General features: G+C 29.4%; 2 protein-coding genes across 3 annotated transcripts; both read right to left on the bottom strand.

Moving 5' to 3' along the window:
- Positions 1–1132: 1132 nt before the first annotated feature.
- Positions 1133–9303, bottom strand: LOC100785532 (cellulose synthase-like protein E1). Of its 2 annotated transcripts, XM_006586082.4 has the most exons (8): positions 8581–9300; positions 5746–6067; positions 4599–4739; positions 3758–3889; positions 3413–3625; positions 3048–3278; positions 2420–2767; positions 1133–1888 (listed from the first exon to the last, which is right to left on the bottom strand). In XM_006586082.4, exons 1-8 carry the CDS (start codon positions 8850–8852, stop codon positions 1331–1333), a joined length of 2217 nt encoding a protein of 738 aa, XP_006586145.1. In that variant the 5' UTR covers positions 8853–9300; the 3' UTR covers positions 1133–1330. The 2 variants fall into 2 exon arrangements, with proteins under 2 accessions (XP_006586145.1, XP_040873605.1); XM_041017671.1 differs by lacking the exon at positions 3413–3625 and having other exon boundaries at positions 8581–9303.
- A 4416-nt stretch (positions 9304–13719) lies between these two features.
- LOC100815825 (cellulose synthase-like protein E1) lies at positions 13720–19279 on the bottom strand. The gene is made up of 8 exons (XM_003532132.4): positions 18918–19279; positions 17874–18201; positions 16842–16982; positions 16587–16721; positions 15738–15950; positions 15393–15617; positions 14944–15291; positions 13720–14426 (listed from the first exon to the last, which is right to left on the bottom strand). Exons 1-8 carry the CDS (start codon positions 19184–19186, stop codon positions 13875–13877), a joined length of 2211 nt encoding a protein of 736 aa, XP_003532180.1. The 5' UTR covers positions 19187–19279; the 3' UTR covers positions 13720–13874.
- Positions 19280–19520: the final 241 nt, after the last annotated feature.

Below are 19520 nucleotides of genomic sequence, written 5' to 3' on the forward strand. Positions count from 1 at the left end.
TCATGCAACTGATAAGTGATATATATGTTACAAAAATGAATTCCAAATTAGTTTAAGCATTCAATGTATCGCATAAGAACGAAGTGGCATGATCAGAAACATACATGCAAGACTCAAAGTCATCTAAAAATGAATATTAATAAACATACGAGAGATTCTTATTAAATTAATGTGAAAATTCTTGAAGAATTAATGGAAAATAAATTTTCTATTCTAGACTGATCAAAGTGTGTGAGTGACTTATAAAGTGGGTGAGTGAGTTATTACAAGATCTAGATAATAATTGTCTTTGTTTTACTTATAAGTAAAACATAAAAATGAATCACTCAATAAAACTAAGAGTGTTCGCTGCAAGGACGTTTCGTTGATGAAAAGTTTTTATTTTTTCATTAATATTAGATTGAAAAGTTATGATTCTCATATTTGATATACAATTAATAAAAAATATTTTCAGGAAATTATGATACTCAAGAATTAATTTTAACTTACTTTCTCACAAAAATATTTGCAAAGAAGGGATAGGAATCCAACTTTTCCAAATGAAAAAAAAGTTTTACTTAGTATTTTACACAAATCTTCAAATTTTAAGAAATATATTAAGATTAATCAAATGTATTTTATGCATTCTCAATAATCATTATTCCCATGATCAACTTTACAGGAATAATTGATTCCCCGATATGAAAAAAATTTACCCCACCAAACACAGGGAACAATCGCAACTTGGATAGGAAACCTTTCTTCTTTGTCTCGCATTAGCTTTGGCATAAACAACTTCATTTGAAGCATACAATATGAGGAAGGCCTTTTATCAAGCTTGACATCTCTTGTGCTATATGAGAATTACTTGTCTGCAGGCACAGTGTTCCTTCTTCAATCTATAACATCTCTTCCTTATACTGTTTCACTTTTGCTCAAAACCATCTTCATGGAAACTTACCAGCTGATGTTGGATTTACTCTTCCTAACATTCAAGCGTAAAGCAATGTAAACTACAATTGGATCTCGTGGCACAACAGAAGCAATAAAATGAACATGGGTAAAAAATAAAATGAACAACAACAAAATGCTTTATAAGTGTACTTAAAAGAAAACACTTGATTTAAATCTATAATTGTATCAGGAATACTCATACTCAAATTCAGAACCTTCATTTAAATTAGTTTTGATATATTCTTTGTAATACAATTTTTCAGCACTTGAATAAATAACATCAGGATATTGGTGAATTGAGATGACTAACATTCACGTTTTCTAAATTACTTCACTAAAACAGAAAAACTTTGCAAATGAAGAACACTTTAAACTAAAAGTGAGAATATTAAACATTTTAACTTATGGCAATAAAGAGGACACATGCACTTAGAGCCAATGTTGTTGATTTAACTGCAACAGATATTGGTAATCTTCCCTTGTCTTTTCTTAGGTAGAGGCCTTGGTACACAGGTACATTGATAAGAACCAAAACTCCACTTAGTAGAACTTGCAATGCCATTGTTTCATAAATTCTGAGACCCCCTTCACTTATGAATACTTGCTTTAGTAACATTCCAAGAAGACAAAACAAATTGAGCAATGCAAGTGTTGCAAGTAAAGTGAGCATTGGGGATGAGTTTCCAAACTCCATAACTTCTTTTTCATATCTTTGGGAAACATTTTCTTCTGCTACCTTTGCAGATATAACAAAGGCTGATTCTGAAAACCCGAAAAACTTCAAGATGATATCAAAAAAAGCAAAGAGGTAAGAGCTTATTCTCTTATAAAGCCACATCCGTGTGTCATTCCACCAACCCTGGATTGTGCCTCCTGACCACAAAAACTCCAACAGGCAGTAGGAGGAATCGCCAAGTATGACATATGCAAAAGGTATGAACCATGGACTTGACATCTGATCAATGAACCAAGATAAAAGTTAGAAATGCATAAGTAGATACCAAAATTTTGAAACCAAATGATCTGTTTCATTTATTGTGTCCTTCCCTATTCTCCTAATAAAAAAAGTACAAAACTTACGTACAATTTGTTAGGTGATTTTAATGTTGTTTTCTAATTAGAATTGGAGTTTTATCTTGATAATCAATGTTGATCTTTAATGCAAACATTAAAAATCAACATAGATCATCAAGGTAAAACTCTAATCCTGATTAGAAAAAACCACCAGAAGTACTTGAGAAACTGCATATAAGTTTTGTCTACTAAACAAAGATACTCCAGCAAAAAAATTACAACTAGAGGAAGTTCTTACTATTTTTTTTGCAATGAGTCACTTATTGGACAGGAAATGGAAATAAGCAATTTCAATATAAAATAACCCCAAGTGGTAAAAATGCCCTTATCTAACAGCTTAAAAAGAGATTCAGTCCTTAACAAACTATACTTGTGCTGCTAAGTGCTAAGAGGGTCTCATATTAATTCATACCTGTGGAAACAAGGGAATGCCTTTGAGGAGATATAGTGAAGGGATGATGCAGTAATACAGAGTTGGCCAGGAAAGAAGCACCCATAGATTATAGTAACAATATCCCATTTGGAGGCCTGGACTGATCAATCCATAAGCATACCATGCAGGACTATACTTAGAAAGCACAATTTGAAAGCCTCCTTCAGACCATCTCTTATGTTGAACTAGTGCTTCTGGCAAGGTGGTTGGAGCTACACCTAAGAAAGCTCTCCTTTGAGGATTATAGTACACTGATTTCCATCCTCGGCATTTAATAGACAACCCTGTTATAACATCCTCTACTGCACAACCATATTGCAGTCCCATCTGCAATCAAATTTTCATATAGCTTCAATTGATTAATGATTAGTCATTACACTTTTTGATTCATATAATGAGAAAAAAGAACTATAAATCTGAGTCATATAACCATACATGGAAGATCAAGATTAAAAGTTAATTAATGGTCACGTGATCACTTAAAAAATTTACATGCATGTTATCTCTTAATGTTGATTGTTCAAATATGATTTTATAGTACTTATATATATAGTTCTTATTTTTCACAATAATGAGCTAAGAGAGGGACAATGAGAAAGAATGTGACCTTTTTTCCCCATAATGTGTTTTCCTCATAGGTACAACTAGCAAGAGCCTTTGATTTTTCTTCCAGTTCATGCAAGCTGCCTTCTTTCATATGATCAATATTCTTATACTCTTTCCAATCATTCTTGTATTGGTCATTGAACTTTCTTCCGCATAGTATCTCTCTTCTGTGAAAGCAGCCAGTTCCAATATAAAAAGGTCCACCAAGTCCATCTAAACCATGGAATTCCACCTTCACATGTTAAAAATTCAAACCATCACATACTTTAAGGTATTACATGACGAGTGCCTTTTGTGACAGAAAACAATACATAGTAATCCATGTACAACTTTGGTTTGATAAGCTTAAATCATTAACTAATCTACCTCATAAATTACTCGTAGAGCACCACCATATAGATCATTATTTGTGACATTCTCAAAACACTGTGGAGTCTGCACAAAAGCGATTTCATGGCCTTTAACTTCATCCATGAAGAAGCAGAGTGCATCCCTTAGAGATTGGGAATTGTTTGAGTACATGTCACAATCTACATTAAGGATAATTTCCCCATTGCTAATCATTGATGACACCCTTAACTGCATTAGACCAATAATTCACAACGCAACCAAATGACCAATGGTTAATTTCACAGAAACATGCACAAACCTTATCATAAATGTTAATGCATGGAAGGTTGTCTTAATAGTTAATATACATTAGTACATTACCAATGAATTCATTGCTCCAGCTTTGAAGTTATGTGCAACTTGGGGTCTCTTCTCGCGAGCCAAATACACCAATATGGGCATAACATTTCCATCTACATCTTTGGCACTCGAGTCCTTTCCATGAAGTAATATCTACAAAGAAAATACTACATATTAGGCATAAGATATAGTATTAAAAAGAAAAACAGTGTCTCATATATGATTGGCATATCATATAATATATTGACTGAACATCGATAATTTAAGAAGAATCAAAATTAACTTTACGAGTCATATAGCGAGAAAAATAAGACAAAGAAAGGTGTGATAAGATAATGTGATGTGATGAAAAGATATAAAGAAAGAAAAATAAATGTAAATATTGTAAAAATCGTTATATGTATATCATTACTCTTCTAATTTTAAATTAAAACTCTATGTCAAGGTTTTAAATTATAGTCCCCTAGGAATTGAGGATGTAATATTGACATATAAAGTTTTCTTATTCTTAAAGTCTCACACTAACTTCTTTTTTAGAGAAAGCCTCACACTAACTTCAACTAGACTTTTAAGCCTTATTGTTATATTTATTTATAACTTGTACGTTTTCTATGTTATGAAGTTATTAAAAATAGCATTTAAAATTCCACATTTTTTATTTAACAAAAAATCCCTGCTAAGTCATCAATTAAAAATTATTAATAAAAAATAAAATATCAGTTTACAAAAAATTAAATGTAGAAATTTATTAAAAACAAATTTTAAAACAATAAAATAAAAAATTGCAAAAATTCTACATTATTTGTCAGAATAACTTGATTTAATAAGCCAAAATTAAAGTGCTCACGAAATAGTGTCATACTTGAAGAATTGTGTCATGGTCACGTCGAGAAGTATATGAATCCCACTGAGAAAATCCTTTATACTTTGGGCGTACTTCTTCGGGTACTTGACCCACCTTAGCTGCATTTTCTATTCGGCTTTCCATATCTTGGTACAATTTCTGCAACAAGGAAAAAATAAATAAAATTTTCAATATTCTATACATTAATGATCCGTTTTATGCTAATTTTGCAAAGCGATATATAATGTAAAGACTAGATAATTTACAATCATTAATTAAACCAAAAGTTGATAAGGTTTGTGTGGATGCCAGAAGTATTGGGATTAAATGTCGCATGCATGGATTTATAAAATTGTAGAATTGTATGTGGGTTTATATAGTTTAGAAAGTTTGCTTTATTTGGTTTGAAGCATTGATCGATATTTTCATGTATGAAATTATTATATTTTTTTAGTTTAAATGTTATTTTTATCCATTATATTTTAATATTTTTTTATAATTAAGTTTTAAAAGTTTTATTTTAATCTTTTATATTTCTAAAAGATATCATTTTAATTCTTTCTTCAACTTTTTATTTATAAAATTAGTATTTCGTTAATATTTAAATGTTAAAATAATTAATTTGACATAATAACAACTAAAAATCATCATTATCTTTATTTCATTTAAAAAAAACCCACTAAAAAAACCATCATCTACCCAAAAAGTCATTTTAAGTCTTTTATTCTATTGTATTTAATATTTATTTTGTGTTCTTCCTTTTAATTAAGAAATGTTTTTTTTAATTAAAATGAGGGCAAAATCAAGAAGATGGCCGGAAAAGAAATGTGAGATACAATCATTCTCTTCTGCCCTCTAAAAATATTTAAACAATCATGTAAAACTAATTTATAAAATTTATTTGATCTTATCTAATTCTATCTCATTTGACTCACTCTTAAAGAGCGTTTTAGGAAAAACATCTTATATCCAAGTTGAGGCAATAAAACCACGTTAAAGTGATAAAATGACACAGAAACTAGATTTATTTGGTTTTGCATGTGATGTGAATATAATTTTAACACACACTAAACATCTAACATAATATGATATTGCTGATGTTGATTAGTTTGTCTTCATGCTCTGAATTATTATTAGATAATAAAGTAGTGGATAATAACGTCACCTTGATGGGGACCAATTCATTGACATGATTATTTGGATGAGTGCATGAGGCAATACTTTTGAAATATGCAGCTGGTGAGGTGGGTTCCACCTTGAATTTCTTGCAGAATGGAAGCCAATGTTTGGCAAAGAGGGAAGCCTCTAAGAGAGCATAGAAGGTAATATCTGAAGCAGCATCATCTGAAAGATACACACTCAGCTTCTCAGTTGGATAGTCATAAGCCATAACTGATAGCACTGTGTTCATCACCATCACTGCTGGCTCAATCCCTGGATCTGCCGTGCACACAAAGATGTCTACTCTTGGCAATATCTCCTCGTATCTGTTTCAAAATATACATGTACTTGGTTTTATTTTAATAATAATCCATGTCAAACTACACTTTACTAAAAAAAATAAAAAGAAATGAAACCATAAAAAAAGAAAAAATACTTTTTTTTCGATCAATGTTAATATTCAATTATTCGTTAGTCTTTAATGGTTAGTTTTTTTAGTGAAGATTCGAATTAACAAATTGTTGATAGAAAAAAAAATATATACTTAATATACTCATTTAATTTATTATTTCATATATGTAAGCACAGCAAGTAAGTAGTTGGAGCATATAAGTTCTAATGATTATACTGTGGACTATGACTTGCGCTTGAGGAAGAAACTATTATGTGGAAGAGACTCATACATGAAGGAGTTGGATTACAAGTGTGAGATGAAATCTCACATGGGACAAAAGTGGAAAAGTTGAACATCATGTAAGTGAGGAGAAGACCCATAGACATAGTTTTAAGGGTTTGAGTTAAAGTGTGGTGTTAAATTTTCTTATGTGATGACTCGTGATCCATTGGTGTAAATCTTAAAATTTTTAACCTATAATTTTATTTTAGTTCAACTCATCCAACAATCATGAGAAAAACACTTGAGCGGTTAAACTTGTCTCTCATAGTATTTCGATTGATGACTTGTAAATGACAGAAAAAATCTCCCCTATTATAGGTTTAGACAGAGCTTTTTGCTTTTTGTTCTGCACATGGGTTTGGTTTATGCCCATGGTTGCTATCTCTGCCCCCCCTTTGTTTCTTTCACCATATTTTGATTGATATATTTCTGGCCTGCAGAGTTTGAGCTGCTTGGCCATTTTTGGCTAAAAAGAAAAAACTCATCTAATCCGAAACTTAACCAACGCAATATATGGACTAGTTCACAATAAGATGAACTAGCTTGATTATCCTTTTTCTTATTATTATTTTGTAATGATTAATTCAAGTTATTATTGTAGTTTTTTTTTTACTGTTTTTAGTCTACTTTATGTGAGTTACATCCACTACATCAAAAGCCCCTTTCGGTGCCAATTGTTCTGGCTTTTAGCGATAATATAGATAATATAAATAGATGTTTAAACATTTATCGGTAAACTAATAATGGCAATGTATCTAGAGTTATATGTTAAAATTAAAATCGATTATTTAAATAAATAAATACAAGCTTTTTATCCATTAAAAAAATTCAAAGTTAATATTTTTATATAATAAAATGCTAATTAAAGAACTAATTAAGGAAAAAAATTAACTAAAACGTCTAGTTAAGTTGAAATAATCACATTTGATTCAATTCACATGTCTCGTGGTAGAAAATATTTTTTTGAAAAGTATAATATTCCTTTAAAAAATGTAATAAAAAACTCCTTCAAGATTTTCATTTTTCAATGTAACTCTTAAAGTAAAAACTTTTTTATTTATTGAATCCTTAACTAATACTTTTTTCTTTTTATTCATAAGAGTTAAAGATAACTAAGGAATTTACAATAATTTACTAATTTATTGTGCTAGACCTCCTTGATTCTTAACATGTACCTTTGATTAGCAAGATTAGCAGTTTTACTTAATTTACTTACAAATCAATTTATCATCTAAAATTTCTCAAGTTTTAAAAACAGTCTTCAAAATAAATATTTTAAAAACTAAAAAACAGAATGCTGGGAGATGATTCCCTTTTCACTTCTAAATGACTGTAGACGAAGAGAAAAGAATGACATAAAAGAGAAGTTTCTTGCATGTATGCTTGTTCAGCTCTGTTCTGCTGGTGCATTTCTATTTAGAATTCAGTTCGTGGCTAGTATTCAGACTAGCACTGGATGCATATTTGAACACAAGAAAGAATAAATTATAAATGATGTGTTGCAATTTTATTCAAATAATTGGAAAGTAGATATATTCATACATATGTTATCACATCACTTGATAAAAATTTCTAGCGAGACAATCAATCATATAATATTTAATAAAGTTTAAAAATTAAGTACCCTGCTCTAATTACTTTATTTTAAGAGAAACATCATTTTACTCTTTAATTGAAAGTGTAATATTAATCCATGGAACTAAAGAAGTTTTAAATAAACTATCAAAATTTTACATTATTTCATCTGAGTTCTTAAATGTAATCACTTCCTATCATTTTAGTTTCTAAATATGTGTTAATAAGTTCACTCAAATTATTTTTTGAATTTTAGATTAATGTGATTGATGAATTGTACTTTCAGAAATTTATTTGAAATTTTCTTAGTTTTATTTTAGAGACTAATATAATAACATTATACACTTTGAGAGATTAATACAATGATATATTCTTATTTTAATGAAAATATCCCTTTTAAAATATACACAGCCATTAATTCTTATACTACCATTAGATATGTAAGAAATGTCCACTTACTATTTAATTTAGCAAGCATATGTTTCAAGGTTTAGGTTAATTAAACCAAGCTTTACCACAAGTGAATGAATCTCAACAATAATCAACAGTGTTATGCCATGATGATGATGATGATGATGAGTGTGGTACCTTTGAGAGAGTTTGTGTCTGAAAGGTTCCCTGAACACAGGGTTCCATCTGAAAGGGTGTCTGAGGAGCCAATAAAGACCAAACCATAGTTCAGCACAAAGCAAACCAATCCAAGCCCATTTCCCATCTTCACCTTCTCTGGGTATGTGACTCACTCTGTAAACCCAGATGAACAAAATGCCCACAAAAAGTGATAAAGAGAAGATTGTGTAAATGACCCTTCCTTTGGCCCTCCTTGTCTCAAACAATGGATAAGACTCTTCCTCTGCCATCTATTCTATTGCCTACTATTCTTTCTTCCTTATTCTTTATTCTTATATTCCACCATAGATAAATACACCCCCGCAATTTGTCACTTTGTTATGGTCAAGAGTAATTGTGGTTAAATGCAGTGTTTCTAATTTACACGATTGTGTCATGCCATCAGTTGTCCTTGATGTTGATATCACATGCCATCATAGGAGAATTATTAGATAGTTTTGCATCATCAATTACTCATAAAATAGTTTAGACTCATTTCTATGCAACAATTATTTAAGTTTTCATCTAAGCACTGGTTCAGAATCATCTAATAAATGTGATATGTGACACATATTTAAGTCTTTCTTTTATATATATACTATTTGTGCTATATTTTTCATTATACAGAATAAAATATTTACCAATTTTATTGATTTTCACACAAAACCTGACCAATTATTTCATTAAATTTTTCCACTAATCATGTCTTTTTATCTACTATACTTGACTTGAACTAAGACACTTTATGAAAATCTCAAACTCAATTTTGTTACGTAACGTTGGAATATAAATGCTATAAATGCGTCAAAGGCTATATGATAAGATATTATTTAAAATAAAAAATTAAGGAAAATTGCTTGCACCAGCTAATTGAATACTGACAATTCTCAACAATGCGGTGCCTAAACGTTCAATTGGTTAAGGGTGAGGAAAGGTTCCAATATAAAAAAGGTTGGTTTATAAATCCGAATTAATTAAATTGACTCTGATTTTTTTATGTTGGGGTCCAACTCGAATTAATCTAATGATCTTAAATATTGGCCTATCCTTTTATAAACTCCAAACATTATTATTGTTATTATTATTATTATTATTAAATTGCATTAAAATCAACATCAAAAGTATTTTTTACTATTTTTTGAAACCTTTGACTGATGCCTTGATGATGTCTTTGATCTATATTTCTACACATTCAAGAATTTATGAAGGGACGCAACGACACTGCTATAAGATAAGGTATATGTTGAAACATCTGCATAATGACATTAAAGTTCAAAATTATTGTCGACAATTAATTGGACATGGCGAGTGATATGCCTAAGGCAAGTGGAACACTTCATGATGACTTCAAAGTTAATCATTTTTTAAAGATATAGCGTTATAAATTTATATGATTAAAATAAAATCATTTAATAAGTAATTTATCTCAATAATCATTAGGCATATTAGAGTAACATTTTCATTTTATTTTTTTTATATAGTGAGTCAGTCACAGAAATAAGATTTGATCCTGAAATTCATACTAACTACCCAAACCTTCCACCAAGATAACCTAAAGATTTTTAATTTGATAGGCTGACTTAATATGTTGAATTTTTAATTAACATCTTTTTATTAAAATTTAACTTTCAATTAAATATTAAAAAATAATAATTATAGACTGAAAGTATAAAAGGTTTTATACCACCATCTAATTATAACATGATAAATTCATTAATTTTTATAATAATTATTTTAAAAATTATATTAACAATGAATGAGTTATGATTGAATGACAAAACATAATCATTAAAATCTTAAATATTTCCAAAAAAAAATTATAAAAATATATTTTTTTAAACAATTCAAATAAATTCATCTTAAAAAACATTAGTTCTAATTCACAGTAAAATGACTTATTAAGAAACTAAAATTTTTAATATCTCTGGCAATAATTTTTTTAAATAAATAATTAAAAAAATAAAACAAAAACAAAATTAGGACTTCATCAACATTTTGGTCTCAATGAAATACAATTTTTTTAGTTCATATAAAAACTTGTTATTCTAATAAGCTCATGTAATGTCATATATTTTTTCGGTACAGAGTAAAAGAAGAGAATTTGGGAAATAAATTGAAGAAAAAAAAGACAATATAGAATAAGCTATTTGAATAGATGTAAAATTAAATTCTCATGTTTCCATTAAAATTATTTTTCTACTTCATGTTTACATTTAATGTACTAATTCCTAATAGAAGCATGAAATATACACAAATTTTTAGTTAATGAAGGATAATGTTTACTTAATTTACAAGTTACTTTTCTTTCATTGGTGAATGATCGATGATCAAGTAATCTCTTCAGAAAAACATTTGAAATAATATTTTTAAATAACTACTTTAAAATAATTATAACAACAAAAATAACGACGCCATCAGCAATAAATGTAATTATTGTAATACTTTGTCATTTTGTCCCTTAATGAAGAAGAAAGAAAATTCAACAAAAGTAAAAGAAAAATAAATGAGAAAAAAAGGAAATGTAGAATAAAATGTTTGGTTAAATGGGAAACAAAATTCCCAATTGTTTTACAATTCAACTCAATTTTTCACATGGTGTACACATGGAAATGTACGTAATTTCTAACAGAAGCATTAACTTTCCCTAATTTTTAGTTATAAAGGATAAAGGTTAGTCAATTTAGAAGTTATCTTTGCATCATTTTTGAAAGATGATTTTTTTTATAAGAACGTACTTATATTATTTCTCGAACAACCGGATCAACAATACAATCAGAAATAGTAGCTTTGTTACAATGTCTTAGTGACCAGCAAAAGAATTTGTCGCTCTAGCTAGTTTATGAGCAACCAAATTTGCTAACTTTTTTTAAAAAAGTATTTGAAATCATTTTCAAACAATTAGCTTATAATCTATAAAAAATGCAATTGCCTTATGATAAAAATAAATAAATAAAATTAAAATTAATATTATAATTTATCATTTTGTCTCTTAATGAAGAAGAAAACAAAATGTTGATGAGAGTAAAATTATCTTATGATAATAATTAAATATAAATAAAATAAATATTATATTTTGTTGTTTTGTCCCTTAATGGAGAAGAAGGGGGAAAATCAACCGGAACTAAAGGAGAATGGATTTGAAAAATACATTGGAGAAAAAGGAAATATAAAATAAGGTATTTGATTAGATGAAAAAGAAAAATCTCATTTGTTAAACAATTAAAACTAATTTTTTTATCTCAGTTGATTGGGCATGTATGTAAATTTTTTAGTATTATCTTTAATTCCCATAGATAAAAAAAAAAAAAAAACTAATTTTTCACATCATGTTTGCATTTCAAGGCAATTTCTAACTAAAGCATAAATCAAAATTTCACTAACATTTTGGTTAACTAAGAATAAAGGTTAATTCATTCAAAAAAGAATAAAGCTTAATTAATTTAGAGGTTATTTTTTCACAATTGGTGAAGGAAGATCAAGTGAGATACCTATTCAAAAAATCATTTGAATTAATTTTTAAACAATTACCTTATAATAATATATAATTACTATAAATATTATTTTGAGTCGACTTTATGTCGTTGATATATATATATATATATAAAGTAAATGTTGGGTATAAGAATAAATATATGTGGACATTTAATTTTTATAATTTTTTACATGCATAATTGTCAAGATGTGTCATATGATTTAATGGTGTGTGCGTATGTTTGTTTATTAATCTAAATCCACTTATTTTTTAGGAATATATTAGTAACATACAACTTTTATTGTCTTAAATACACTTAAAATGAAATTTGTTAAAATATCTTTTATAAAAAAAATGAATCTACGTTAGCAATAATAATTATCAAGATGTTTGGCATAACTTTTTTAGTTTTAAAGTTATGTTAAAGTTAAAATTTAAAATAAAAGCTTTGGTTTAATTTTTTTATTTAAAATCATTTTAAGTTAATATATAAAAGAAAAACTTGAAAAAGAAAATACAAATCATTTGACAGTTTAACTCAAAAAGAAAAGTTTGATTCAATTTTAAAGAAAAGTTAAAACTAAAAAAAGTTGAGTCAAATATTACCTTAAAATTATTTGATAATTTTTTATTTTTATCCAGGAAAGAGAGGAGAGAGGAGGGAGAGATAAAAGAAAGCAAGGCAAGAGAGAGTGCGAATTTGGTAGAGATGAGAAGGACAAGAAAAAAAAAACATTTTCAAAGTTATTTTTGTATTCTCTTTTATAAAAAGTAAGGTGCTTAATTTCTTAAAAGTTTCAAAATTTTATTTGGTCCAATTTGTCATTAAATAAAAAGAAAAGAAAAGAAAAAACTAATACCATAGTCTAGGCCAAATTGTTGGATTGCGAGAAAGGGTTTTTTGTGTATTAATATCCAAGGATAAAAAAGAGAATAGCAATAAAAAATAAATCCTAACAAAATTTTTCTCCTTTTAGCACTACTTCATCTCTTGGACTCTGTAGTTTCTCCTCTTTGACCAAATCACACAGCTATTATTCATCTTCTCTACCATAGTCTAGACCATCACCCTTATTCATCCACACACCCCTTATCCATTAAATCCAAATCAATCAAACCAAGCAACCCTCCCCTACCACATCCACCCACAATCTTCACCAGGCCATGATTGTGACCATCAAACCAGCACCAAATTGTTGGATTGCGAGAAAGGGTTTTTTGTTTTTCCAAACTTATTCTTTCAGTCTTATTTATTAATTAAAAACTATCATATCTAAGAATTTGTGATTAATTAGGTGTTAGTGAAAAAGGTTTGAGAGGATGACAGTAATGGGGAAGGAAAAGGTCAAGAAGGGTGTGAAAGAAAGGAAGCTATAGAAGAAAAGGGAATCTAACAATAACAAAAGAGGAGAAAGAGAAAGGATTTTTTATTTTCCAAATTTATCATTTTAATCTTAATTGTTTGATTAAATATATAATAATATCTAAGTATCTGTGATTAATTAGGTATTGGTACATCATTTTTCATGCAAGTTTTTTTTTTTTTTTTCTGATTATGCGAGTAAGCTAACACCCTTGTAAATATTACTTTATCGCAAAAATTTAAATAAACTTGATAGAATCAACTAATAACATTATTTAAATTGATGCCATACATAATTAATTATATTCAATATGGATTCGAGTTCCATTCTGAAGATTTTAAACTAATGTTTTACCTTAAGAATTTCTTGTCACAAAACTCTGAAGCAGGCAAGGGCAAAACTAAATAATGTGCTAATAAACACACTTTATTGTGTGGTCATGTAAAGATGAAGGATATGAATACTCCTAGAGCAAATACTATTGATTTGATGGCAATAGAGCTAGGCAATCTTCCATTGTCCTTCCTTAAGAAAAGTCCTTGGTATATAGGCAAATTGATGAAAACAAGAAAACCACACAATAGAACTTGCAACCCCATTGTCTCATAAGCTCCAATGTCACCTTCACCTAGGATTGCATCCTTCAATACACTAAGAAAACAAAATAAATTGAGCAATGCAAGAGTGGCTAATACAGTGAGCATTGGAGAGGAGGTTCCAAACTCCATTATTTCTTTCTCATGGCGTTTAGAAGCATCTTCTTCAGTAACCTTAGTTGTGATTGTAAAAGTTGATTCTGAGAACCCAAAAAGCTTCAAAATGGTGTCAATGCAGGCAAATAGGTAAGAGCTTGTTCTTTTGTATAGCCATATTCGTTGGTCATTCCACCAACCTTGAAATGTGCCCCCACAGAAGAAAAACTCCAATAAACTATAAGTAGTTTCCCCAACAATGACATATGCAAAAGGTATGAACCATGGACTTGATATCTGATGAATCCACCAAGAATCAATTAAACACATGTATGCTCAATAATAATTATTTATTTGCTTAGAAAAGTTACATGCATAATCACAAATCTATATATGTAGAATAATGATGCATGCACATATTAATAATAATCCTAACATGTTTTTCCACTTTGATTTTGTTTTCTGTTCCCTAAAGACCAATATTATGAACATCTCATTACAAATCCACAACATCTTGAAATCCCAAAGTCAAAAATAAAATTAAAATAAAAATTAATATGTAAATAAAGAGTAAAATAAAACAAGCAGAAAAAAGAAACAGAATTGTAATGACTAACTGAGCTTGCTAAATATGAGTTTCATTCAATAAAAATATAAGTTCCTACAATTCTAAAATACATTTTTACATTCCATTTTATACTACTTCCTTTTTCTACTTTTTCTTTCTCCTGAAACAAAAAACAACAGATTACGAGGGGGAGGGTCCATTTATTTAATTAAGATTAAGCAGTTATGAAAGGGATTGTTTTGTTACCTTGGGAAACAAGGGAATGCCTTTAAGGAGGTACAGTGAAGGGATGATAGAATAGTATAGTGTTGCTAAACAATTAGGTGCCCATAAGCAATAAACACTATATCCCATTTGGAGCCCAAAATTGATCCTTCCAAAACCATACCATGCAGGGCTGTATTTAGAAAGCAAAATTTGCAAGTCTCCTTCAGACCATCTCTTGTGCTGAACAAGTGTTTGAGGCAAGGTAGTTGGAGCTAAACCTAAGAAAGCCTTCCTTGGTGGGTTGTAGTACACTGATTTCCACCCTTGGCACTGTATAGACAATCCTGTTATCACATCCTCCACTGGACACCCATATTTTAAACCCATCTACAATTTAATTAAAACATTATATAACTAAATTAGTCTTAACATTACTCTTACATAACATCATTATGAGAAGTGTGTGAGAGAGAGAAAGGGAGAGGCACCTCTTTTCCCCATAGTGTGTTTTCCTCATAGTTGCAGCTTGCAAGAACCTTTGATTGTTGTTCTAGTTCTTGCAGGTTTGCTTCTTTAAACTGATCATCTTCACTATTCCAGTCATTGCAATATTGATCACTGAATTTCATCCCACAAAGAGACTCTCTCTTGTGAAAGCAACCAGTTCCTGCATACAAGGGACCGCCATAACCATCCAACCCAGGGAACTCCACCTTCATTTACATACAAAATTATGACTATCAATGATAATAGCATGATGATATTATATAAAGTGAAGTAATCACAGCAAAAATTTGCACTGAACCATCTTAATTACTCTACAAATTACTCACCTCTAATATTGATGTTAGACTACCCCCATATAAATCATTCTTAGTGGCATTCTCAAAAGTCTGAGGAAACTGCACATAGGCAATTTCTTGTCCTTTCTCTTCATCCATGAAAAAGCAGAGAGCATCTCTCACTGATTGTGAGTTGTTTGAGTACATGTCACAGTCTACATTTAGAATTATTTTCCCATTGCTGATATTCGAAGAGACCCTTAACTACATGCATTCAAACCAAAGAAAAGAACGTGAGTAATTGTTGCAATTTACATTTCTCATAATCATAACCAGAAACACCAATGACATCACACTTTAACTCAAAACCTTAAGGATCAGGTTTTATAGATCTTATCTTCACTAATATGGTGTTCAACCTTCTCATTCTTACAGGATGTGTGACTTCCACCTTATATTTATACTCCAAAAATGAGTAGTCTATCAACCCTATAAAATGTGTACTTTATTTTGAATAAACTTTTTGTACAAAGAGTAATAATACCTAAATATCCTTTCTCACTTCAAATTTTCTGTTAACACTTATTTTTTCTTTATTTCTCCTTTTATATCACATTCAATCACTTATTATACTTACATGTTTCTCTCTTTTCTCTCTAAGTGTTAAGTAACATTTAGGTGTCTACTCATCATTTGCTCTCTAAGTGTTGTTTTCATTAGTCACCGGTTATTTTCACAACATTTTCTACAAGGAGGAGAGACAGAGGAAGATAAGAGAGAAAAGTGTGAAATTAAGACAAGTGATATGATGGAGAAAAAAAAGTGTTGTACAAAATGTGAGAATGTGAAATATAAATATATAAACTAAGAATATTAAAGAATTGCATATAAAATATATACCAATGAATTCATAGCTCCAGCTTTGAAGTTGTGGAAATATTGGGGTCTCTTCTCGCGGGCCAAATACACCAGAGCTGGCAAAACGAACCCATCTACATCTTTTGAATTATTATGGTCGTTTTTATGAAGTAGTATCTAGCAAGAAAAAACAAGATATATACAATTGTAAACAAGCAATGGGGCGTGTGTGTGATGATGACAAATGTCAAAACTAATGCAATTTATTGAATTGATCATGTTAAGAAAGCAATTCACTTGAAGAATTGTGTCATGGTCACGTCGAGAAGAATATGAATCCCACTGAGAAAACCCCATATGCTTTAAACGTGCTTCTTTGGCTACTTCACCAAATTTGGTCGCATCTTCAATGCGTTTTTCCATTTCGTCGTATAATTTCTACAACATGAAACAAAGAGAACTATAATCTCCATAATACAAGAAAAACATAAATTTTATTTATACAACAAATTTTTGCAACAGTATTATGTATTTTCTTCTTCATCTCTGTCACATCACAAATATAATCTTATATTTCTTTCTCTTTGTTCGTTATCTCTCTTTTACGTGTTTAAATTAAGATTTTTTTTGTCTAAAAAACATTACTCTGAAGAAAAAATTATTATTTATAAAAAGAATAAAATAAGTGTTTGATATATTTTGATAATTATCTAATTATTTTACCAATACATTCAAGTGAAACTGAATTTGATCTTTTAAATAAGGTTTTAAATTTGAGCATATATAAATAGAAAAACATAATTGAAAACGAATTTTAAAGAATTTGTACGAGCAATTGTTGGACAAATCTAGAGTTAGAATTTTCTTTTTATAATAAGAATTGAAGGCTTTCAGTTTAATCTTTTCAATTGAGCACCCTTCGATCTCGATATATTAAATCAAAGTTAAACCATTTAAAAAAATGTTTTAACTTACAAATTGACCATTTAGAGAATGTTTCACAGAACTAAAAGTTAATTAAAGGTTTATAAGCTAGTCAAATCTTATAAGTTATAAACTAAGAACCCTTTAAAATATAAGCAATAATGTGGGCTGTAGCCACCAGAAATGGATCAATGATCCATGTTGAATTTTCACCCTTCATGCATGTTTAATTTTTATATAATTATCATATAACAATTATGTGAGACCATATTAAAATTTATGTTTTCTTTTTTAAGAAAAAATTGTATATATTTAAATAAGACCACACACATATTATCAATTGACTAGTGGCCACGCTACCAGACAATTTAGATAGAATAGTTCATTAATTCACTAATTTAGTACCTTAATATTTCCCAGTTCTTTGGCTTGGCTTGGGTCTGTAGGGTAACCTGATGAGACTAAGCTTTTAAAATATGCAGATGGTGACCTGGGTTCCACTTTGAACCTCTTGCAGAATGGGACCCAATGTTTTGCAAAGTTTGAAGCCTCTAGCAGAGCATAGAACGTGATTTGCGATCCAGCATCATCAGAGAGATACACACTCAATTTTTCAGTTGGATAATCATAAGCCATAACAGATAGCACTGTGTTAATCACCATCATTGCTGGCTCAATATCTGGATCTGCTGTGCACACAAATATGTCCACTCTTGGCAACTTTTTCTCATATCTGTTCAGAAACACATTTTTTTCCAATTATGTATCACTCTGGAACTTTTTCATACGATCATACCCATCTATTACCCCTAATAAATGTTACAAGGCATGAAAGCTAAAACAGAAAATAAGACTAATATAATACAAGCATAATATATGGTTTATAACAAGAAATGTGTCAAAAAAATGGAAAATAAATATGTTTTAATCCCTGTACTTTGTAAAACAATATGTTTTAATTCTTATATTTTATCATTCAACATTTTGATCTCTAAACTTTTAAAAACCAGTATTTCTAATACTTAGGACACACACTACATAAGAAATGCTGTTAATAATATATGTCCTAAGGGACTAAAAATACTTTATTTTTAAAAGTTTAATAACCTAAAGGTTAAATGATGAAATATAAGGACTAAAATCAAGAATTTTAGGAACTAAAATCAAGAATTTTTATAGTTTTTTATGACATCTTCCAACTTTCTTCATAAATAAGTGTAACTTAAGGATTCGGCTATATGTACTAACTAATCAAGCTTTGTTAGTTCATACATCTTGGCTTCTTTTATCATAAGATAAATCTCATGTTGATGTTACTAATAAAGAGTGAGTCTTTAGTGACCAACATAGAATCTCACCCCTCATAATAGCCAGAAATATTTAAAGAAAAAATGTGGGGGAAAAAAGTGATAGAGGAAATAAAAATATACAGTAAGTAGGTAGCAGTACCTTTGAGAGAGTCTGTTTTTGAAGGGTTGTCTGAACACAAGGTTCCATCTAAGGGCTTGAGTAAGGACCCAGTAAAAGCCAAACCACAGCTCTGAAGCAAGCATACCAAGCCATGCCCAGTTTCCATCTTCACCCTTTGTTATGTGGCTAAATCTGTAATGCCATATAAAGCATATGGCCACAAATAATGAGATTGCAAAGGACCTGTAGATGAACCTTCCTCTGCACCTTCTTGTCTCAAACAATGGGGAGTACTCAACCCTCCCCATAATAACTATGCTAATTATGTGTGTCTTGTTCTACACAATTTGGTTTTTTTGCTATTAGTTGCATTGGTATTTGTAGCCAATACTAAGGCATTATTGGCATTTGAAAGTTTGTATTTAATTGACTTATTTTCCATTGAGTTAGCGTGCCTTTTTTTAAAAGGATATTGCTGCATAATTTGGTGGCTGCTGAGAAAGTGGACAAAAATGAGAAGAAGTATGCATCAGGAATGACATGATCAAGACGTGCTCGATTGGGGCTTTATTTTTTTATTTTAAAATCTATTTTACAAAGTAATTTTAAAATAAATAAACTTAAATTATTCGATAAAACTTT

Source organism: Glycine max, chromosome 8 (assembly GCF_000004515.6).
Source record: "Glycine max cultivar Williams 82 chromosome 8, Glycine_max_v4.0, whole genome shotgun sequence".
Taxonomy (NCBI): Eukaryota; Viridiplantae; Streptophyta; class Magnoliopsida; order Fabales; family Fabaceae; genus Glycine; species Glycine max.